The 27,383-nt window shown below is 38.6% G+C and overlaps 1 protein-coding gene across 3 annotated transcripts; it reads right to left on the minus strand.

The window, feature by feature from the left end:
- Nucleotides 1-3,566: 3,566 nt before the first annotated feature.
- Nucleotides 3,567-27,383, minus strand: LOC143774095 (E3 ubiquitin/ISG15 ligase TRIM25-like). Of its 3 annotated transcripts, XM_077261392.1 has the most exons (3): nucleotides 27,256-27,383; nucleotides 26,991-27,169; nucleotides 3,567-6,652 (listed from the first exon to the last, which is right to left on the minus strand). In XM_077261392.1, the coding sequence occupies exon 3, from the start codon at nucleotides 6,163-6,165 to the stop codon at nucleotides 4,138-4,140; it is 2,028 nt and encodes a 675-aa protein (XP_077117507.1). In that variant the 5' UTR covers nucleotides 6,166-6,652; nucleotides 26,991-27,169; nucleotides 27,256-27,383; the 3' UTR covers nucleotides 3,567-4,137. The 3 variants fall into 3 exon arrangements, with proteins under 3 accessions (XP_077117507.1, XP_077117509.1, XP_077117508.1); XM_077261394.1 differs by lacking the exon at nucleotides 26,991-27,169 and having other exon boundaries at nucleotides 27,236-27,365; XM_077261393.1 differs by having other exon boundaries at nucleotides 26,991-27,365.

The following is a 27,383-nucleotide window of genomic DNA, read 5'->3' on the forward strand; positions in this document are numbered from 1 at the left end:
GTCCGGCGCTAACTAAACAAATACGTTGCTATCTAACAACTGGGGGGGCTTCTCCCTCACAGCTAACATTACACAGATCATGAGCACAGCTCTCACTCACGTTTGTCTCACACAGACAGGCATTCTGTGTGCCCCAGGCTGACGCTCAAAACCCCCAGCTGGTCATCCTTTATTCCTACACTTATTAACCCCTGAGTATCCTGAAAATACTGAGCGGCCTAATTCACATAGGACAAGTACCTGGGCGAGATATACCTGCCCCCGACTACCAGACCGACATGACTCTTACAGATGCTATAGAAATAAATAATAATAATAATATAGTGGATGGAATATAGTGGATGGAAACTTCTGGTATCAACTGTAGCTTGACCGTAAGCATTGTGTTACCTACGATACCGGAGACCGCAAGCTATGACACCTTACTTTGTACGTTAGATGCCAGATAAAAACCACAAAAGTTGAAAGAACATTATTATTTATTATGACAATATGTCCTTTATTTAACCACCTAGTACAGTGCCCCCTAAATATACAAAACCAATGAAAAGTAAAATTCCCTGCCGCCGCTCCAAAAATGCAAAGCAAAAGCAAGCTCTAGATTTTATATGAGGCATATAATCCATTAGTGTAATCTGTCTCATCGCAGCTCAGTTATAGCTTTTCAGTATTAGGGTATGTTTCCACGGTCAAGAAACACTGCGTGTTTTACGCTGTGTAGAGCCGCAGCGTCCAGATGTTACAGCATAGTGGAGGGGATTTCATGAAATCCCGTCTCCACTATGCGTTAAAAGGTGCAGGCGGCAGACCCACGTAAACGGACATGTGGCTCGTCTTTCCAGACCACAGCATGTCTGTTTACAATGCGGAGACGCTCCGTCGCCACATCGTAAATTTGCCATAGACTATCATTAGATGCGGTAAAACCGTATCTAATGATTAGTCATATGTGTAATAACTGCATAAACGCAGCTTACTATGCATGTCTCCTAGTTTAAATAAGGTCTGACCTGTCCCACTGCTGGAAGTCGGCGTCCATTGCAGTTCTCGAGATAACTTAGCTTACCGCGATAACTGCCGTGCACGTGAGCGGGGTTATCTTAGGTCATCCTACGCTGGTTCTCTCGGTCAGCTGACCGCGAGAGTTAGAGTGTAGGTGATTGCCGGAGAGTTATCTCCAGTGGTCATCTACAGCTCGGCTATGTCTGGATGTCAGAGCTGGACTCGTCATGGGACACTCGTTATTAAGAACTACTTCGGACACAGGGAGTATACTGTTGGTTTATTTATTTTTTTCAGGAGATCGATGGCTTCGCTTGGATTACCAGTGTAATAAAGATATCAAAACTGTGTGGTGTTTTATTTCACTAAAATACTTTATTCTGGCTGTGTGTTTATTTAACCCCTTAACTATAGGATTAGTATTGGATAGGTGTCTTATTGACGCCTCTCCACTATCTAAGCCGGCTTAATGTCACCTTACAATACAAAGGTGACATTAACCCCTTATTACCCCATATGCCACCACTACAGGGCAGTGGGAAGAGAGAGGCTAAGCTCGGGAATTGGCTCATCTTACAGATGTGTCATTTCTGGGACGGCTGGGGGCTGGTATTTGTAGCCGGGGAGGGCCAATATCCATGGCCCCTTAGGCTATGAATATCAGCCCGCAGCTGTCTGCATAGCCTTTCTGGCTATAAATTATTGGGTGACCCAACGTCATTTTTTGTGGGGTTCTCCTATTTTAATAGCCAGTAAAGGATACATCTACAGCTGCGAGCTGATATTCATAGCCTGGGAAGCTATTAACCCCTTCCCAGGCTACAAATATCGGTCCCCCAGTTGCTGGCTTTCCCTCTGCAGGTGCAGAAAATTGCACGGGAGCCAAAGCCATTTTATTTATTTTTATTTTTTTTAATTACACAGATATTGCGTTTAAGGCCGGGGTCACACTTGCGAGAAACTCGCACGAGTCTCGCATCTCAATACCCGGCACTGCCGCCGGCACTCGGGACCGGAATGTTCAGCTGCATAGAAATACATTCAGCCTCACGCTCCGCTCCTGAGTGCCGGCGGCAGTGCCGGGTATTAAGATGCGAGACTCGTCCGAGTTTCTCGAAAGTGTTATCCCGGCCTAACTCTTTATTACCATTTTATTATGTTTATTACTAAACATTGGACTTGGTATTATCTATCTATATATAGCTACTGTATATCTATCTATTATCTATTATATCTATCTAGCTTATCTGTCTAGCTTATCTATCATCTATCTATCGATATATCTATCTAGCTATCTATAGCTATATCTATCTATTATCTATCTATCTATCTATGTGTATTCTTCAATGGAGTATGTAAAAGAAGAGGTTGGACAAGGAAATTACATCACAATTCTTTATATATATATATATATATATATATATATATATATATATATCTTTATTTAGCTTACAAAAACACAGACAATTCCGCATGAAAAAAAACAAACATGAAAAATGCATCAAAAACACTGGTGACCCGACAGTGACCTCAAATGCAGATTTGGTGCAGATTTCACCTGCGTCGAATCCTGAGAAAATACTGAGACATTCTTGACCGTGGAAACATAACCCCAGCTGACCGTGAGAACTGGCCTATTGTCAACGGAGATAACCCCTGGTCACTTGCACGACAGTTCTCGCAATAAGCTAAGTTATCGTGAGAACTGCAGTGGACGCGGACTTCCGGCGGCGGGACAGGTAAGAATTTTTTTTTAAAATAGTAGACATGCGTAGTAAGCTGCGTTCACGCATGTGACTAATCATTAGACGTGGTTTTACCGCATCTAATGATAGTCTATGGTAAATTTACGGTGCAGTGACGGAGAGTCTCCGCATTGTAAACCGACATGCTGCGTTCTGGAAAGACTCCACTATGCTGTAACATCTGGATGCTGAGGGTACAGCCGCAGTGTCAAACCCGCAGCATTTCCTGACCGTGGAAACATACCCTTAAACCTAAAAACATGGGCAAATGTGTCATGTAAACTCACATGATCCCCCTGTTCAGCCTGAATACGATCCCTTCCGTGTTGAGGACATCCTATGAGCTACAAGATTATATCAGATCATCTCCAGATCTCCGCTGGCAGATCCCACATTCCCACCAAACAGAATTTTGTTCTTTGGATTACAATCCTCCTCCCTCAACCTAGTTACATACAAAATAAACTGCAAAAGGAAAAGAACTTGGCAAACCACATCAGTAAGATGGCATTCTGGAGGCTTTCCTGTGTGCTCATGATGGGTCATTAAACCCCCCGAACCTTCCGTTGTCAATGTTGGTAAGTATGTGATGCATAGAGACCTGCTGAACTGCAGTGATGTAGGAGCAGGGTCCATACAGTGATCAGCTGCACTGAGAGGTAAGGCTGGTCAGCAGCATACAGGGAGGGAGGGTCTGCAGCACTGAGGAGAAGCAAGAACTGCTGGGAAATGTAGTTTTGGCAGAGCAAGAATAGGACCACCCATTCAGCTATGTAAATCTGGATTCACAGAGGGAAGGAGAGAAAAAAAAGACACAGGTTGTAAGAAAGAAACTTTATGTTGTGTTCAATCAGAATATTACAATAAGTATACATTTACTGTACTTTGTGAAAAATAATGTGATTCTGAGAATAACACTTCAAACATGATACATCAGCTAAAAATCGATATACAAAAGTCTCGACATTATACTTTTATAATAAACTACACTACAATATATGGGTAAAATGTGCTGGTTTTAATAATATGGACACCTTCACACCGTATTTTTAATGTTCATTTCCTTTCTAAATAATCTTCATAGCACATTATTTTTTTACCATTTTGCTGCTGTGAGTCTGTGCACAAGGAGAAATCAGTGCAGGAATGAAGCTGTGCTAACACAAAGACATCACATCCAGCCTGTATTACTGAGAGGGACACGGCCACAAGAGAAAAATCTGAAACTAGGAACAGTTTTTAAACAGCATAACAGGAGGTCTAAACATTAATGTCGGAATGAAAATTGCAGCCTGAACATTCGAGGAACTCAAGAAACCAGTAACAATTGGACAAAAAAAATCAAAATCAGAGGTGTCCATAGCCCATAAGGTGTGGAGACCTGGATTGTTCAACCTATGATGTCACCATTCTCAAGGCAGATTCTTCTACGTTTACAGCTCCTCACAGCTTCTCCTCCTGATATCATCATAGAACTACCACATACCCATAGCGCAGCATGAAGGGGCTCTGAGAAGGTGGCAGTGAAGGTGTGTAAGTGCCTGATGGGGTCACACAGCTCATAAAAGGACAACTGCCCGGCCTCATAATCCAGACATATCCTGAACCGATCACTGGAGATCTGGTGAGGTAATTTGACTATTTTACCATCATGACTCACTGCAGACTGATTATTAAACATCATCCCGCTGTATAAACCCCAGGACTTGTTATTATTTCCAATGCGTGTCTGACGCCCCCTCCTGTCTATACTGGGATAACACATCCCCACCCTCCACATTACAGATCTACTGATCTCCACATCCCAGTAATGTCGTCCTGAGGTAAATCTCCTCCCGCTCATCACCTGATGATACTGGAATCTCTCTGCTGTTTCTGGACGATTCTGTCTTATTCTTGTCCAGGTCGCAGTTTTCAGGTCGTCTGATATAAGGAGATTATTAGCAGCCGTGTTTACATCCAGTAATATGTCTGCAGGATCCTGTCCATGGAAGATCACATTTATATCTCTTATCATAGCAGATAATGTGTGTGATATGTGTGAGATCAGCTCCGCACCCCGATCACCTCCATCATGACTCCCTGTGTAATCATGTCCATCATGTCTCCCTGTGTAATCATGTCCATCATGTCTCCCTGTGTCTTCACCACCTTCGCCATGTCCCTCTGTGTCACCACCTTCGCCATGTCCCCCTGTGTCCTCGTCACCTTCACCATGTCCCCCTGTGTCATTGCTTCCATCATGTCCCTCTGTGTACTCATCACCTCCATCATGTTCCCCTTTGTCCTCATCACCTTCATCATGTTCTTCTGTGTGCTCCTCACTTCCATCAAGTCCGTCTGTGTCCTCATCATCTCCGTTATGTCCTCCTCCATCCTCATCACCTCCATCATGCTCTCCTGTGTCCTCATCACCTCCATCATGTTCTCCTGTGGCCTCATCACCTCCATCCTCCCCCTCATAATCACACAAGGCACCGACGTCTGGATCCTGTAAGACAGTCAGTGGATCAGTCATGTTACACAGCTCCTCAATGTGCCTCATATTCCTGGACAGCTGGTCCTTCTTTATTTCCAGCTTCTGGATCACATCAGACAATGACTCCTGGTCTTCCCGCCAGAAGATCTCACTGAGGATACTGTTCTTCAGGTTGTCCACCTGCCTCATGATGTCTATAAACAAGGAATTGACTCTCTCGGCTTCTCCAGATGCTTTATCTTGTGCTTTTCTCCTGCTCGTTTTCAGACATCTATCTTCTTCCACAGCTTTCTCTCTCTTTATGTTCAGTTTCTGCAGAACATTTCGAAGCTTTTTCTTCTTCTTCTCAGAAGCCTCATCCAGAGACTCCAACTTATGTCCCTTGTGTTCTCCAATCACACAGCAGGACACACAGACACAAGCGGCATCGACAGTGCAGTAATACTTCAAGAGTTCATGGTGGACAGAACATTTCCTGGTCTCCAGAGAGGTGGTGGGATCAGTGAGGACGTGTTTTGGTTCTTTGCTGTGAACTCTCAGGTGATTATCACACAGAGAAACCTCGCAGTGTAGACAAGTTTTAACAGCGGGTAAAGGAGAGTCCACACAGTAAGTGCAGCAGATCCCGGTGATCTCCTCCTGATAAGGCTCAGTAGACAGGAAGTTCTCCACCACATTACACAGAGTTATGTTCCTCTGCAGATCCGGACGCTCCTCAAACTCTTCTCTACATTCAGGACAGGAATAAACTCCAGACTCTTCCTGTACATTTAGATTCTGATCAATACAGTCCCAGCAGAAGTTGTGTCCACATCTCAGGGTTACAGGATCTTCATAAATGTCCATACAGATAGAACATTCCAGCTCTTTTTCAAGACCAGCTGACGCCATCGCTGAAGGCAGAAGGAAGAAGTGAAAGCAGTAGCACACATCCCCCATACATACCCAGTGGGAGTGATCCAGAATCAGGAAGAAAGCTGAACTCCTCCTTACTGTGGCTCCAGGTTTACCCCCACCGGGGGTCTCTTGTAGAAACTTTATTCTGATCCTGTTGCTATCACCAACTTTTTTGTGCTGTAAAGAAATATTTAGTGTTTATTTCTGGTTTCATTACTTTAACCAAAGCTGAAGTGTAACTTCCTCCATTTCCTTTGGATGTCAAAGGAATAAATCGCCGTAACTGACGTGAAAAGACAAGGATAGCACATCCCAAAATTGCCCAGTGATTTAATGACGCCAGGCAAAAATATATAGAACTAAATTTGAGGGTCTTCGTTTAAGTAAAATAAAGTCCAGCTCACCGTAGTAGACATCTTGAGAGATTCGGAGCATGGAAACGCTGCGTCAGGGCGTGAAGCAAATCAGAAGAATGGAGGATCCAGCTCAACAAAATAGTGAAGACTTTCCTTTATTCACTGAAAACGTGCTGAAAAGAGGATAAAACATCAGCGTGAACAATAGATAAAATGCGATATCGACGCGTTTCTGGTGACTAAGCACCTTAATCATGATATCCAACATGCTAATTACCGAGATCCGGTGAACACACCGGTATGATGATTAATTAGCATAATTACTAGACAAAGTGAAAACATGTGCAATATATACCGATTAAAAACATATACTTTGGCTAAATAGAAATGTAATAAAATCAGTATTGTATCACAACTTTTGGCAATAATTATTCGATCATTAATCATATCACAAAATTATTACCGCAAAATCATCTGTGGAATTTCATTAAACAAAAATATTTAATAGAAATAGGGAATCCGATGTTAATAATAATCCAGTTAATTTTATAGGGGAGAAAAAGTTTTTTTTCAATCATCACCTTCTTATGTTAATAAAAACAAACTGAATATTTGTTTTCATCCCCCACTATAACGCTCAAAACATCGAACTATATCCATGCAATCTAGATAGACCTAAGTACAATAGTAGTAAGGGGGAGGTACGTTTTGTCAAAACAGAAATCTGACAGGTGCCCCGCCCCCTATCAAAGTGATATCAAATTGATATTAAAGGGAATGAAATAGATATCATATGGATATCGTAGTGCATTAAAGGGAATTAAATAAATATTATACGGCTATCGTAGTGTATCAAAGTGTATTAAATTGATTACTGACACGATTCCCACAAATTGATAACAACGTGTGATACCTCTTTTATAAGACGATTGATACGTTAATCAGAATTGTTTCACTTTCGAATAATTATTGTCCCTATAAAATAATAAAATAATAGCGATGCGCTAGAGATCAGAATCACATTGCCGTCAATGGGTGCGCTAACGGACCCGTTGCATGGCGTTAATTGAGACAATTTCGCCATGCACCGCAGTCCGTTAGCGTTAACCCATTAACGCAATGTGAACCTAGCCTTACATAAAGGACAGATAGCAACTGATATACAATGTAAGTAAGACACAGGCTACAGGCATCTTGAAGTTTCCCATCTTGTAGAGTCATTAGTTACAGCAGGTGTTGTTAGGCTGGTTTCACACGTCAGTGGCTCCGGTACGTGAGGTGACAGTTTCCTCACGTACCGGAGCCACTGACACACCTGTAGACCCATTAAAATCAATGCATCTGTGGAGATGTCATTGATTTTTTGCGGACTGTGTCTCCGTGTGCCAAACACGGAGACATGTCAGTGTTTGTGGGAGCGCACGAATTACACGGACCCAATAAAGTCAATGGGTCCGTGTAAAACAGGGACCGCACACGGACGTTCTCCGTGTGCAGTCCCTGTGCCGTGCCGGAGACAGCGCTACAGTAAGCGCTGTCCCCCCCACATGGTGCTGAAGCCGCGATTCATATCTTCCCTGCAGCAGCGTTTGCTGCATAGAAGATATGAATAATAGTGTTTAAAAGAAAGATCTATCTGTCCGCTGCCCCCCCACCCTCTGTGCGCCCCCCCCGCTATTCTGAAAATACTCACCCGCTCCCTCTTTGGCTGTCGCTGCTTCCTGTCCTGGCCGCGCCTTCTACTGTATGCGGTCACGTGGGGCCACCGATTAGAGTCATGAATATGTGGTTCCACCTCCCATAGGGGTGGAGCCGCCTATTCATGACTGTAAATGAGCGGCCCCACGTGACCGCATACAGTAGAAGGCGCGGCCAGGACAGGAAGCAGCGACAGCCAAAGAGGGAGCGGGTGAGTATTTTCAGAATAGCGGGGGGGGCGCACAGAGGGTGGGGGGGCAGCGGACAGATAGATCTTTCTTTTAAACACTATTATTCATATCTTCTATGCAGCAAACGCTGCTGCCGGAAAGATATGAATCGCGGCTTCAGCACCAGATGCTGGTACGTGTGGTACCCAGCACGGTGCGTGTGGTACCCAGTGGGCACATGGGCGGCACACGTGTGCCGCAGGTGTGCCACACTGATGTACACCAGAAACGTAGGGGCACACGGACACGGATAATTCCGGTACCGATTGTTTCCGGTACCGGAATTATCTGGATGTGTGGGACAGCCCTTACACAGGACAAAGTCCGAAAGTTATTCAAAGTTTTTTTCAATATCAAAAATAAGTTCCAGCTGCGGAACAGGGCAGGTGATATACATAGTGATAGGCAGTCATTAGTTACAGCAGGTGAGGTTACTGAACAATGGCCGTGCGGTTATTCAATGTTTTTTCAATAGCAAAAAATACGTTAGAACTGCGCGTATGTTGTCAGTGTGAGATATTACACTTCACTGAAAAAACATTTTTCCTCTGGGGTCGGGTGAGGGCTTATTTTTTGCGTGCCGAGCTGGTGTTTTTAATGATACCATTTTGGTGCAGATACGTTCTTTTGATTGCCCGTTATTGCATTTTAATGCAATGTCGCGGCAACCAAAAAAAAGTAATTTTGGCGTTTTTATTTTTTTTCTCGTTACCCCATTTAGTGATCAGGTTAATCCTTTGTTTTTATTGATAGATCGGGTGACTCTGAACGTGGCGATACCAAATATGTGTAGGTTTGATTTTTTTTTAATTGTTTTATTTTGATTGGGGCGAAAGGGGGGTGATTTAAACTGTTATATATTTTTTATTTTTTTATATTTTAAACACTTTTTTTTTTAATTTTGGCATGCTTCAATAGCCTCCATAGGAGGCTAGAAGCATGCACAACTCGATCGCCTCTGCTACATACAGGTGAAGCACAGATCACCTCTATGTAGTAGAAATGGTCGTGTACTTTGTGCGCCGTCCACAGGGTGGCGCTCAAAGCAATCGGCCATCAACGACCATAGAGGTCTCAAGAAGACGTCTGGTTGTTATGGCAATGCACCGATGACCCCCGATCATGTGACGGGGATCAGCGGCGCGAGCACTTCCGGCCGCACGGCCGGGAGCGCTAGTTAAATTCCGCTGTCAGCGCCTGACGTCGGCATTTAACTAGTTAATGGGCGCGGGCGGATTGCGATTACACTCGCGCTCATTGCGCGCACATGTCAGCTGTACAAAACAGCTGACATGTCGTGGCTTTAAGGTGGGCTCACAGCCGGAGCCCACCTTAAAGCAGGGGATCTGCCAGCTGACGTTCTATTCCGTCAGCTGGCAGAAAGGGGTTAATACACTGTGATACACTGCGATATCTGTATGATATCTATTTAATACACTGTGATACACTGCGATATCTGTATGATATCTATTTAATACACTGTGATACACTGCGATATCTGTATGATATCTATTTAATACACTTTGATACACTGCGATATCCGTATGATATCTATTTAATACACTTTGATACACTGCGATATCCATTTGATATCTATTTAATACACTTTGATACACTGCGATATCCATTTGATATCTATTTAATACACTGTGATACACTGCGATATCTGTATGATATCTATTTAATACACTTTGATACACTGCGATCTCCGTGTGATATCTATTTAATACACTTTGATACACTGCGATCTCCGTGTGATATCTATTTAATACACTTTGATACACTGCGATATCCGTATGATATCTATTTAATACACTTTGATACACTGCGATATCTGTATGATATCTATTTAATACACTTTGATACACTGCGATCTCCGTGTGATATCTATTTAATACACTTTGATACACTGCGATATCCGTATGATATCTATTTAATACACTTTGATACACTACGATATTTGTATGATATCTATTTAATACACTTTGATACACTGCGATATCCGTATGATATCTATTTAATACACTTTGATACACTGCGATATCTGTATGATATCTATTTAATACACTTTGATACAGTGCGATATCTGTATGATATCTATTTAATACACTTTGATACACTGCGATATCCGTATGATTTCTATTTAATACACTTTGATACAGTGCGATATCCGTATGATATCTATTTAATACACTGTGATACACTGCGATATCCGTATGATTTCTATTTAATACACTGTGATACACTGCGATATCCGTATGATTTCTATTTAATACACTTTGATACACTGCGATATCCGTAGATATCTATTTAATACACTGTGATACACTGCGATATCCGTATGATATCTATTTAATACACTTTGATACACTGTGATATCTGTATGATATCTATTTAATACACTTTGATACACTGCGATATCCGTATGATTTCTATTTAATACACTTTGATACAGTGCGATATCCGTATGATATCTATTTAATACACTGTGATACACTGCGATATCCGTAGATATCTATTTAATACACTGTGATACACTGCGATATCCGTATGATATCTATTTAATACACTTTGATACACTGCGATATCTGTATGATATCTATTTAATACACTTTGATACACTGCGATATCCGTATGATTTCTATTTAATACACTTTGATACAGTGCGATATCCGTATGATATCTATTTAATACACTGTGATACACTGCGATATCCGTATGATTTCTATTTAATACACTGTGATACACTGCGATATCTGTATGATATCTATTTAATACACTTTGATACACTGCGATATCCGTATGATTTCTATTTAATACACTTTGATACACTGCGATATCCGTAGATATCTATTTAATACACTTTGATACACTGCGATATCCGTATGATATCTATTTAATACACTTTGATACACTGTGATATCTGTATGATATCTATTTAATACACTTTGATACACTGCGATATCCGTATGATATCTATTTAATACACTTTGATACACTGCGATATCCGTTTGATATCTATTTAACACACTTTGATACACTGCGATATCCGTATGATATCTATTTAATACACTTTGATACAGTGCGATATCTGTATGATATCTATTTAATACACTTTGATACACTGCGATATCTGTATGATATCTATTTAATACACTTTGATACAGTGCGATATCTGTATGATATCTATTTAATACACTTTGATACACTGCGATATCTGTATGATATCTATTTAATACACTTTGATACACTGCGATATCCGTATGATATCTATTTAATACACTGTGATACACTGCGATATCCGTATGATATCTATTTAATACACTGTGATACACTGCGATTTCTGTATGATATCTATTTAATACACTTTGATACACTGCGATATCCGTATGATATCTATTTAATACACTGTGATACACTACGATATCTGTATGATTTCTATTTAATACACTGTGATACACTGCGATTTCTGTATGATTTCTATTTAATACACTTTGATACACTGCGATATCCGTATGATATCTATTTAATACACTTTGATACACTGCGATATCTGTATGATATCTATTTAATACACTGTGATACACTGCGATATCTGTATGATTTCTATTTAATACACTTTGATACACTGCGATATCTGTATGATATCTATTTAATACACTGTGATACACTGCGATATCTGTATGATTTCTATTTAATACACTTTGATACACTGCGATATCCGTATGATATCTATTTAATACACTTTGATACACTGCGATATCCGTATGATATCTATTTAATACACTTTGATACACTGCGATATCCGTATGATATCTATTTAATACACTTTGATACACTGCGATATCTGTATGATATCTATTTAATACACTTTGATACACTACGATATTTGTATGATATCTATTTAATACACTTTGATACACTGCGATATCCGTATGATATCTATTTAATACACTTTGATACACTGCGATATCCGTATGATATCTATTTAATACACTTTGATACACTGCGATATCCGTATGATATCTATTTAATACACTTTGATACACTGCGATATCTGTATGATATCTATTTAATACACTTTGATACACTGCGATATCCGTATGATATCTATTTAATACACTTTGATACACTGCGATATCCGTATGATATCTATTAAAAACACTTTGATACACTGCGATATCTGTATGATATCTATTTAATACACTTTGATGCAGTGCGATATCCGTATGATATCTATTTAATACACTTTGATACACTACGATCTCTGTATGATATCTATTTAATACACTTTGATACACTGCGATATCTGTATGATATCTATTTAATACACTTTGATACACTGCGATATCTGTATGATATCTATTTAATACACTTTGATACAGTGCGATATCTGTATGATATCTATTTAATACACTTTGATACACTACGATATTTGTATGATATCTTTTTAATACACTGTGATACACTGCAATTTCTGTATGATTTCTATTTAATACACTGTGATACACTGCGATATCTGTATGATATCTATTTAATACACTTTGATACACTGCGATATCCGTATGATATCTATTTAATACACTTTGATACACTGCGATATCCGTATGATATCTATTAAAAACACTTTGATACACTGCGATATCTGTATGATATCTATTTAATACACTGTGATACACTGCGATATCTGTATGATTTCTATTTAATACACTTTGATACACTGCGATATCCGTATGATATCTATTTAATACACTTTGATACACTGCGATATCTGTATGATATCTATTTAATACACTTTGATACAGTGCGATATCTGTATGATATCTATTTAATACACTTTGATACAGTGCGATATCTGTATGATATCTATTTAATACACTTTGATACACTGCGATATCTGTATGATATCTATTTAATACACTTTGATACACTGCGATATCCGTATGATATCTATTTAATACACTTTGATACACTACGATATTTGTATGATATCTATTTAATACACTTTGTTACACTGCGATATCTGTATGATATCTATTTAATACACTTTGTTACACTGCGATATCTGTATGATATCTATTTAATACACTTTGATACACTGCGATATCTGTATGATATCTATTTAATACACTTTGATACACTACGATATTTGTATGATATCTATTTAATACACTTTGATACACTGCGATATCCGTATGATATCTATTTAATACACTTTGATACACTGCGATATCTGTATGATATCTATTTAATACACTTTGATACACTGCGATATCTGTATGATATCTATTTAATACACTTTGATACACTGCGATATCCGTATGATATCTATTTAATACACTATGATACACTGCGATATCCGTATGATATCTATTTAATACACTTTGGTACACTGCGATATCCGTATGATATCTATTTAATACACTGTGATACACTGCGATATCTGTATGATATCTATTTAATACACTTTGATACACTACGATCTCTGTATGATATCTATTTAATACACTTTGATACACTGCGATATCTGTATGATATCTATTTAATACACTTTGATACACTGCGATATCTGTATGATTTCTATTTAATACACTATGATACACTGCGATATCTGTATGATATCTATTTAATACACTTTGATACACTGCGATATCTGTATGATATCTATTTAATACACTATGATACACTACGATATCTGTATGATATCTATTTAATACACTGTGATACACTGCGATATCTGTATGATATCTATTTAATACACTTTGATACACTGCGATATCTGTATGATTTCTATTTAATACACTTTGATACACTGCGATATCCGTATATCTATTTAATACACTTTGATACACTGCGATATCCGTATGATATCTATTTAATACACTTTGATACACTGCGATATCTGTATGATATCTATTTAATACACTGTGATACACTGCGATATCTGTATGATATCTATTTAATACACTTTGATACACTACGATATCTGTATGATATCTATTTAATACACTGTGATACACTGCGATATTTGTATGATATCTATTTAATACACTATGATACACTACGATATCTGTATGATATCTATTTAATACACTGTGATACACTGCGATATTTGTATGATATCTATTTAATACACTTTGATACACTGCGATATCTGTATGATTTCTATTTAATACACTTTGATACACTGCGATATCTGTATGATATCTATTTAATACACTGTGATACACTACGATATTTGTATGATATCTATTTAATACACTGTGATACACTGCGATATCCGTATGATTTCTATTTAATACACTGTGATACACTGCGATATCTGTATGATATCTATTTAATACACTGTGATACACTGCGATATTTGTATGATATCTATTTAATACACTATGATACACTACGATATCTGTATGATATCTATTTAATACACTGTGATACACTGCGATATTTGTATGATATCTATTTAATACACTTTGATACACTGCGATATCTGTATGATATCTATTTAATACACTTTGATACACTGCGATATCTGTATGATATCTATTTAATACACTTTGATACACTGCGATATCCGTATGATATCTATTTAATACACTTTGATACACTACGATATCTGTATGATATCTATTTAATACACTATGATACACTACGATATCTGTATGATATCTATTTAATACACTGTGATACACTGCGATATCTGTATGATATCTATTTAATACACTTTGATACACTGCGATCTCCGTATGATTTCTATTTAATACACTTTGATACACTGCGATATCCGTATGATATCTATTTAATACACTTTGATGCAGTGCGATATCCGTATGATATCTATTTAATACACTTTGATACACTACGATCTCTGTATGATATCTATTTAATACACTTTGATACACTGCGATATCTGTATGATATCTATTTAATACACTTTGATACACTGCGATATCTGTATGATATCTATTTAATACACTTTGATACAGTGCGATATCTGTATGATATCTATTTAATACACTTTGATACACTGCGATATCCGTATGATATCTATTTAATACACTTTGATACACTGCGATATCTGTATGATATCTATTTAATACACTGTGATACACTGCGATATCTGTATGATATCTATTTAATACACTTTGATACACTGCGATATCTGTATGATATCTATTTAATACACTTTGATACACTGCGATATCTGTATGATATCTATTTAATACACTTTGATACACTGCGATATCCGTATGATATCTATTTAATACACTGTGATACACTGCGATATCTGTATGATATCTATTTAATACACTTTGATACACTGCGATATCTGTATGATATCTATTTAATACACTTTGATACACTACGATATTTGTATGATATCTTTTTAATACACTGTGATACACTGCAATTTCTGTATGATTTCTATTTAATACACTTTGATACACTGCGATATCCGTATGATATCTATTTAATACACTGTGATACACTGCGATATCTGTATGATATCTATTTAATACACTTTGATACACTGCGATATCCGTATGATATCTATTTAATACACTTTGATACACTGCGATATCCGTATGATATCTATTTAATACACTGTGATACACTGCGATATCCGTATGATATCTATTTAATACACTTTGATACACTGCGATCTCCGTATGATTTCTATTTAATACACTTTGATACACTGCGATATCTGTATGATATCTATTTAATACACTTTGATACACTGCGATCTCCGTATGATATCTATTTAATACACTTTGATACACTGCGATATCCGTATGATATCTATTTAATACACTTTGATACACTGCGATCTCCGTGTGATATCTATTTAATACACTGTGATACACTGCGATATCCGTATGATATCTATTTAATACACTTTGATACACTGCGATATCCGTATGATATCTATTTAATACACTGTGATACACTGCGATATCTGTATGATATCTATTTAATACACTTTGATACACTGCGATATCCGTATGATATCTATTTAATACACTTTGATACACTGCGATATCTGTATGATATCTATTTAATACACTTTGATACACTGCGATATCCGTATGATATCTATTTAATACACTTTGATACACTGCGATATCCGTATGATATCTATTTAATACACTGTGATACACTGCGATATCCGTATGATATCTATTTAATACACTGTGATACACTGCGATATCTGTATGATATCTATTTAATACACTTTGATACACTGCGATATCTGTATGATATCTATTTAATACACTTTGATACACTGCGATCTCCGTGTGATATCTATTTAATACACTGTGATACACTGCGATATCTGTATGATATCTATTTAATACACTTTGATACACTGCGATATCCGTATGATATCTATTTAATACACTTTGATACACTGCGATATCCGTATGATATCTATTTAATACACTGTGATACACTGCGATATCCGTATGATATCTATTTAATACACTTTGATACACTGCGATATCTGTATGATTTCTATTTAATACACTGTGATACACTGCGATATCCGTATGATATCTATTTAATACACTGTGATACACTGCGATCTCCGTATGATTTCTATTTAATACACTTTGATACACTGCGATATCTGTATGATATCTATTTAATACACTTTGATACACTGCGATCTCCGTATGATTTATATTTAATACACTTTGATACACTGCGATATCTGTATGATATCTATTTAATACACTTTGATACAGTGCGATATCTGTATGATATCTATTTAATACACTTTGATACACTGCGATATCCGTATGATATCTATTTAATACACTTTGATACACTGCGATATCTGTATGATATCTATTTAATACACTTTGATACACTACGATATTTGTATGATATCTATTTAATACACTGTGATACACTGCGATATCTGTATGATATCTATTTAATACACTTTGATACACTACGATATTTGTATGATATCTTTTTAATACACTGTGATACACTGCAATTTCTGTATGATTTCTATTTAATACACTGTGATACACTGCGATATCTGTATGATATCTATTTAATACACTTTGATACACTGCGATATCCGTATGATATCTATTTAATACACTTTGATACACTGCGATATCCGTATGATATCTATTTAATACACTGTGATACACTGCGATATCCGTATGATATCTATTTAATACACTTTGATACACTGCGATATCCGTATGATATCTATTTAATACACTGTGATACACTGCGATATCCGTATGATATCTATTTAATACACTTTGATACACTGCGATATCTGTATGATATCTATTTAATACACTTTGATACACTGCGATCTCCGTATGATTTCTATTTAATACACTTTGATACACTGCGATATCCGTATGATATCTATTTAATACACTTTGATACACTGCGATATCTGTATGATTTCTATTTAATACACTATGATACACTACGATATCTGTATGATTTCTATTTAATACACTTTGATACACTGCGATATCTGTATGATTTCTATTTAATACACTTTGATACACTGCGATCTCCGTATGATATCTATTTAATACACTTTGATACACTGCGATATCTGTATGATTTCTATTTAATACACTTTGATACACTGCGATATCTGTATGATTTCTATTTAATACACTTTGATACACTGCGATCTCCGTATGATATCTATTTAATACACTTTGATACACTGCGATATCCGTATGATATCTATTTAATACACTTTGATACACTGCGATATCTGTATGATATCTATTTAATACACTTTGATACACTGCGATATCCGTATGATATCTATTTAATACACTTTGATACACTGCGATATCCGTATGATATCTATTTAATACACTGTGATACACTGCGATATCCGTATGATATCTATTTAATACACTGTGATACACTGCGATATCTGTATGATATCTATTTAATACACTTTGATACACTGCGATATCTGTATGATATCTATTTAATACACTTTGATACACTGCGATCTCCGTGTGATATCTATTTAATACACTGTGATACACTGCGATATCTGTATGATATCTATTTAATACACTTTGATACACTGCGATATCCGTATGATATCTATTTAATACACTTTGATACACTGCGATATCCGTATGATATCTATTTAATACACTGTGATACACTGCGATATCCGTATGATATCTATTTAATACACTTTGATACACTGCGATATCTGTATGATTTCTATTTAATACACTGTGATACACTGCGATATCCGTATGATATCTATTTAATACACTGTGATACACTGCGATCTCCGTATGATTTCTATTTAATACACTTTGATACACTGCGATATCTGTATGATATCTATTTAATACACTTTGATACACTGCGATCTCCGTATGATTTCTATTTAATACACTTTGATACACTGCGATATCTGTATGATATCTATTTAATACACTTTGATACAGTGCGATATCTGTATGATATCTATTTAATACACTTTGATACACTGCGATATCCGTATGATATCTATTTAATACACTTTGATACACTGCGATATCTGTATGATATCTATTTAATACACTTTGATACACTACGATATTTGTATGATATCTATTTAATACACTGTGATACACTGCGATATCTGTATGATATCTATTTAATACACTTTGATACACTACGATATTTGTATGATATCTTTTTAATACACTGTGATACACTGCAATTTCTGTATGATTTCTATTTAATACACTGTGATACACTGCGATATCTGTATGATATCTATTTAATACACTTTGATACACTGCGATATCCGTATGATATCTATTTAATACACTTTGATACACTGCGATATCCGTATGATATCTATTTAATACACTGTGATACACTGCGATATCCGTATGATATCTATTTAATACACTTTGATACACTGCGATATCCGTATGATATCTATTTAATACACTGTGATACACTGCGATATCCGTATGATATCTATTTAATACACTTTGATACACTGCGATATCTGTATGATATCTATTTAATACACTTTGATACACTGCGATCTCCGTATGATTTCTATTTAATACACTTTGATACACTGCGATATCCGTATGATATCTATTTAATACACTTTGATACACTGCGATATCTGTATGATTTCTATTTAATACACTATGATACACTACGATATCTGTATGATTTCTATTTAATACACTTTGATACACTGCGATATCTGTATGATTTCTATTTAATACACTTTGATACACTGCGATCTCCGTATGATATCTATTTAATACACTTTGATACACTGCGATATCTGTATGATTTCTATTTAATACACTATGATACACTACGATATCTGTATGATTTCTATTTAATACACTTTGATACACTGCGATATCTGTATGATTTCTATTTAATACACTTTGATACACTGCGATCTCCGTATGATTTCTATTTAATACACTTTGATACACTGCGATATCCGTATGATATCTATTTAATACACTTTGATACACTGCGATATCTGTATGATTTCTATTTAATACACTGTGATACACTACGATATCTGTATGATATCTATTTAATACACTTTGATACACTGCGATATCTGTATGATATCTATTTAATACACTGTGATACACTGCGATATCTGTATGATTTCTATTTAATACACTTTGATACACTGCGATATCTGTATGATTTCTATTTAATACACTTTGATACACTACGATATCTGTATGATATCTATTTAATACACTGTGATACACTACGATATCTGTATGATATCTATTTAATACACTTTGATACACTGCGATATCTGTATGATTTCTATTTAATACACTTTGATACACTGCGATATCTGTATGATTTCTATTTAATACACTTTGATACACTGCGATATCTGTATGATTTCTATTTAATACACTTTGATACACTACGATATCTGTATGATATCTATTTAATACACTGTGATACACTACGATATCTGTATGATATCTATTTAATACACTTTGATACACTGCGATATCTGTATGATTTCTATTTAATACACTTTGATACACTGCGATATCTGTATGATTTCTATTTAATACACTTTGATACACTGCGATATCCGTATGATATCTATTTAATACACTTTGATACACTACGATATCTGTATGATATCTATTTAATACACTTTGATACACTACGATATCTGTATGATATCTATTTAATACACTTTGATACACTGCGATATCCGTATGATATCTATTTAATACACTTTGATACACTGCGATATCTGTATGATATCTATTTAATACACTGTGATACACTGCGATCTCCGTATGATATCTATTTAATACACTTTGATACACTGCGATCTCCGTATGATATCTATTTAATACACTTTGATACACTGCGATATCCGTATGATATCTATTTAATACACTTTGATACACTGCGATATCTGTATGATATCTATTTAATACACTTTGATACACTACGATATCTGTATGATATCTATTTAATACACTGTGATACACTGCGATCTCCGTATGATATCTATTTAATACACTTTGATACACTGCGATATCCGTATGATATCTATTTAATACACTGTGATACACTGCGATATCTGTATGATATCTATTTAATACACTTTGATACACTGCGATATCCGTATGATATCTATTTAATACACTTTGGTACACTGCGATATCCGTATGATATCTATTTAATACACTTTGATACACTGCGATATCTGTATGATATCTATTTAATACACTTTGATACACTGCGATATCTGTATGATATCTATTTAATACACTTTGATACACTGCGATATCTGTATGATATCTATTTAATACACTTTGATATACTGCGATATCTGTATGATATCTATTTAATACACTTTGATACACTGCGATATCTGTATGATATCTATTTAATACACTTTCATACACTGCGATATCTGTATGATATCTATTTAATACACTTTGATACACTACGATATCCTTATTATATCTATTTAATACACTTTGATACACTGCGATATCTGTATGATATCTATTTAATACACTTTCATACACTACGATATCTGTATGATATCTATTTAATACACTTTGATACACTACGATATCCTTATTATATCTATTTAATACACTTTAATATCAATCTGATACCCTTTGATAGGGGGCCGGGCACCTGTCAGATTTCTTTTTGACGAGACATCCATGCCCCTTACTACTCATGGCCAGTGTACAGGACCGAATTGCAGCGGTCATACCAATAGTTAAAAAATAATTTGGTGGATGCTCAGGCAGTGCACAGCCGCCTATATAACAAAAAGGCCACGGTGCGCTCTATAGCAGGAGATCGGGTGTTAGCTTTGGTGCCCACCACCGAAAGCAAGCTTATGGCCAAGTGGCAAGAGTCATATGAAGTTCAGGAAAATGTGGGGAAAGTAAACTACCGATTTTACTAGCCTGGGAAAAGGAAAACTGTTGTATCATGTTAATCTGTTGAAAGTGCAGCGGCCCAGAGTCCTGGTCCTTGCAGTACTGTGGCTCCGCCACTATGGGGAGCTATGGTACGTCTGATGGCACTGAAGGAGCTCATCTGATCAGGTATCACAGACACCAATGCATTTCACAGTCGGGCCTCCGGGGGGAGCTAAGGGTGCTATTCATTAGGCCACTCCCCACCATAGTGGGTAAACTGGGGGTCAGGCAGAAAGTTAGTCAGAAGCTGACTGGGTTGGAACCAGGCAACACCTTGTGGCAGAGGGTGTTGCAGGGGAAGAGACAGTAGGGTCTCTGTCAGGGGTGGGATCCTGACAGAGGCTTGGCAACAAGAGCGAACGTAAAGGGACCGCGCCTGCTCCGGGAAGCGGCGGGTGCCCAAGCAGGGACCAGAAGAGAGATATATTGTGCTGAGTGAGAAACGAAGTCGAAGCAATAGGAGAATACCAGTAGGGGTCGTGCTGTAAGACCGGAGCAACATCCTGCTGAGGCGCATAACCGGTGGCCGGAACGCCGAGGGAGTATTTCAATAGACAGCTTCAAGCAATACTCTAAACAGCGGCAGGACAGTCAGTCTCAGGCGGGCTGTCTAACTAAAATCACCTATGAAGTCTTGGGAGGCAATTGCGGGAGAGGGGCGTCTCTAGGGTCCCGGAAGAACTCCAGGCCTACCCGACAAACGGGTGCCGTTCCTACCCTGATCTCGGGAAGGGACGGAGGATTAGCAGAACATCATCTAGTCGAGTTGTGAGGGAACTTAAGAAACAGACACAACAGTTGTGGGGTACTTTCCATAAGCACAGCAGGGAAGGACTACAACACACAGCGCTAAGAAGGAAGGCACAGATTTCCACCTGAGAGGAGAGCTCTGGAAGTGCCATTGGACCGGCCGGACTTGCGTAGCCTGGTGAACCGTATTCTGGACTGAGGACTCAGAGATCTCCAGTAAAGAGGTAAAGAGACTGCAACCTGGTGTCCTCGTTATTGACCGCGACCTGCATCCCACAACTGCACCGCTACACCACCACTAACTACACCGGACGTCCCCCACTGACACACAGGGCCACGGACCGGGTCCAGCCACCGTGACAACCCCAGAACTGAGGCTCCAGAGGCCCGGCTCCGGGTACCCCTCGGCCCTGAGGCGGTGTGGGGGCGCTCCAAAAGCGTGGAAGGACCGGGAGTGTATGTTTACTCCAGACGTTTTGTCTGAGGACCCTCCGATATCAGCCCAGACAGAGGCCAAGTGAGAGTTAAAGATAAGAGACACCCTCTCGAAACAACAGCGGCGAGAGGTGCGGAAAGAATACGGATGTATTTTTGGGACTACCCAGTCAATCTTGTGTCATCCAGCATGACTTTTTCACCGAGCCTCACATAAGGGTACAAATGAAGCTGCAGTGTGTGCCTGAGGCCCGGAGACAAGCCATCACGAGTGAGGTAAGATAAATGCTACAGCTGGGAGTAATTGAGGAATCTCAGAGTGACTAAGCTTGCCCCATTGTGCGAATCCCGAAGCCAGATGGATCATTACGGTTCTGTAAAGACTTCCGTAAATTAAATGAGGTGTTGAAGTTCGACTTTTGCCCAATGCCCCAGGTGGATGAGCTTATAGAGCTACTGTTTCAGGTCCATTACTTTACCATGCCCGATCAGACCAAGGGTTATTGGCTGGTGCCTCTTACGAAGTCGACAAAGGAAAAGACTGCCTTTATACCACCGGAGGGTCTGAACCACTATGTTGTCCTGCCCTTTGGACTACATGGGGCCCCAGCCACATTCCAGAGGTTGATGGACATAGCACTGGAATCCCATTGGAAGTATACATCAGCATACTAGTAGATTCATTCAGAGCCACGAGCTTGACAGCAAATCCCAAGAAATGTGTGGTAGAGCTTGAGGAAGCCCGGTACTTGGGATACGTGATCGGCCATGGGGTTATGGAACCCCAAATAAATAAAACTGAGGCTATTCAGAACTGGCCCCGACCTGTTACCACCAAACAGGTGAGGGCGTTTCTCAGAATCATTGGGTATTAAGGAGGTTTATACCTGATTTTCAGGGAGAACAACACCCCTAAATTATCTCCTCAAGGGAAAGAAATTGTTCAAGGTTCGGGGGAACCCCCAGGTGCAGGAAGCTTACCAATCCATGACGGTGTCGCTGTGCGAACAGCCCATCTTCAATAGCCCCAACTTCCAGAAACACTTCATCGTACAGACAGATGCCTCTAACGTGGGCTTAGGAGCGGTCCTGTCGCAGTAGGGGAACAGTGGACGAGCTTCGGGTCACCTACCTAAGTAGGAAACTCACCCCGGCTGAGAAAAATTATGGCGTAGTGGAGAAGGAGTGCCTTACCATGAAGTGGCCCTTGGAGTCCCAATGCTATAATTTACTCGGTCGACTGTTTCGCTTGGTGACAGATCATTCACCCTTGGTATGGATGAGAAATGCCAAGGAGAGGAATGTTTCAGTCACCAGATGGTTCCTGTCCCTGCAAAATTTTAATTTCATCGTTGAACATCGGGTGGGGAAATCGGAGGGAAATGTGGATGCCCTGTCACGGGCATGGTGACAAATGTTCAACCCCACAAGTTTGAACAGAGGGGGGTATGTGAGACAGTGACCAGTGTCATATGCAAGGGTCGCTATGTATCCCCCACCATGAGCACAGAAGCGTATTGAGGCCGCGGGAGTGCATTGCAGTCACAGGCATAGCTGTGATTGCAGTGCAAAATAAAAGAAAGAATTGGTCTTGAGCAAGCTATTTGCCAAAGGCAGATTTAAGGAAAACCTGCCATGGGCTTTTATTTTTTAAACGGACTACAGGATGGTAGTGGGGCGGTCCGTTTCCTCCCGCCCGGGTCTTCTATGTGGCCTATGACCACAGGTTCCTTGTAAAAACCCTGCAGCAGAGGGTTGTTTGTGTCAGTTTGGTTTTGCAAGCGTGAAGAGCAGAAGGCTATGCCATAGGCTCAGCCTGTGTAAAGCAACATGGAGCCAAGCAAAGCCAAAAGGCCTGGCACCCCTCAGCGTACTCAGTGGTGCAGTCGCCCATGGCACCCAGTCTTGGTTACAGACTATCTTGTTTCCTGGCTGCCTAAAGAATACTATTTACTTTCTGTATGTGAGTACGCTGACCATTAAAAGAGACTTTGTTTTTGAACTTTCCTGGGTCACTGCCTGTCTGACATACTGCACCAACCCCGCTTTTTTCATTCATTACCTGATCACTGTCTTATACATAGTGACCTTTTTCTTAATTTGCTGTTCATGCACCTTGCGTGCGCTATGTGAAATGTATATCCTTGCTATAAATTGTATGGCAGTGCCCTCTTTCGGCACACTGTTATCAGGACCTATAGCTGACACACAGACAGGGGTCATGACATAGAATAGCAGTGTCCTCGGTGAGCAGGCCGGTCTGCTGATAGTATGGCTGGCGCTGTCACTAAGCACACCGGCCGGCTCACTGACAATGCATCTATTGCACAGCCTGGATCCTGTTAGGACAACCATGCACTCCACCAGCACAGGCTCATACACACTCACCAGGCGCTGCTCTTGCTGCTCAGTGATGACTGAGTCCCGCCCTCTTGCTGTCACAATGATGCTCCTCCTGCTCCCTCCTCACATCGCTCCTGTTTATGAAAACTCTGACACCGGCCCACCTGCTTATGGGTCCCATACACCAGTAAGGGTAGTAATGCCCTGATGGTGGCCCTGACCATGTTACACACAACAGCCAAGATAAGGTAGTAAAATGGTATAACTACATTTACTGGTGGATGATTTTTTCACCATTGAAAGCAATGAGAAAGTGCAATTGTACAGCAAAAACTCTAGCCTATTGGGTGAAGGAGGCTTTCTATCTATATATTTTTTCCCTTATATACAAGTCTTTACCCTGTAAAGAATGATTCCTAACATTTTTTCCTGTAAAATCCATTTTATCTTTGGTTTTGTATGTTTTATTGTCAGTTCGTAAAAGTGGCGCAATACTCTGACAACATTGTCCCCAGCAGAGACTGGGGTGTCAGAGAGGCTTCCTGGCGTCTCCCCCATGCTATTCTCATGATTTTACTGCCCTTCAGACCTCCTTGGAGGTGCAGCCGGAAACTTCCATTATACTCGTTAGAATAGGAGGTGGAGGATGAAGCTCAGCACAATCTGCCAGTATATAAAATTAAAAAATGTATTAAGTGAAAAATATGATTAAAAACAAAACCTGACGCGTTTTCTGGCACGTCAGTGCCCTTAGTCATGGGATACATAGTAATGCCAATATGTTCATATACTGTATATATGTGTGGCGTTCTTATCTGTCAGCCTGTCTCCTGTCTCTATTAGGTATCTGGGCTCATGGTATACCATTGTTCAGAGTTCATGCCGTTCCTTTGGAATATTTTTTCCTCTCTTTACTCCCCCCATCTTTTCTTACATCTTGGCACCCATTGGATTATTATTTGATTGTAGGGGAGTACCAGTGTATGCCTATTTGAGGCTTTCGGGCACATGCTTGTAGCCCACATCTATATACCTAACTTGTCACTGCCATCATCTTGGCTAAACAGCATGCTGATATAACACTTTATACTGTTATATACCAAACACTGTATTGCAGTAATTTTATTGCTAGATTATCTGTCAGTATACGACTACAGGTTTACGTATGCATTTGTTTCGGCTTTTATATATTCATGCATGTCATATTGGACCATTACATGTTTAGACAGGATACATTTGGTACATATATAGCACTTTATCTATGCAGTGTTGTTATTTCATGATATTTGTGCTTAGGGCTGGTGATTCATGGTTCTGTATTCAGACCTTTTTAACTGGTTTTATATGTTTGTCATGTTCTTTGAGGTGTAATTACAATTTTTTTTATATTTTCACATACTTTATGGGTGTGCATACCATTATTGGTCGAGTCTTTTTTCTTTTGTGTTCATAGTATTCCATTTACTGACCAGGTTTTGCACCCCATCTCTATTTTGTTGTGCAGGGGTGCACTACTTATATCAATTATCCTGAGGGTGGTACTCCTGACAGGGTATGATGTATCTTACCATGGCCGAGCTTTCTGTCAGGCGAAAAGTCTTTCCTTCTCAGATTACAGGCACACAGGAAACTCCACAATACAATGTTTACACGGTGACTGCCTCTACATGATGATGGTGGTAGTAGTTGGTGCACTTGAGCCCCAGTCATGAAGCAACCGTAAGAATTTGAAACAGAAGTCTTTTTACTGAAGGTAATGGGGCAAATTATTATTTACAAACAGCAGTAAACTGAGGTACAGGATTACACTCACGGTTGATGATTGCTGTGTACCTGCAGACATGAAGATCTTAGTAACCTCTGGTTTTATTAAGTCTGAATATCTCTTCAGCATTGTGCTCGTTTCTACCCTGAGGTAATTCCTTTTTCTACAAAATGGCTGCCTCTTCTCAAGATGTCCG

Source organism: Ranitomeya variabilis, chromosome 5, assembly GCF_051348905.1.
Source record: "Ranitomeya variabilis isolate aRanVar5 chromosome 5, aRanVar5.hap1, whole genome shotgun sequence".
NCBI classification, from domain to species: domain Eukaryota; kingdom Metazoa; phylum Chordata; class Amphibia; order Anura; family Dendrobatidae; genus Ranitomeya; species Ranitomeya variabilis.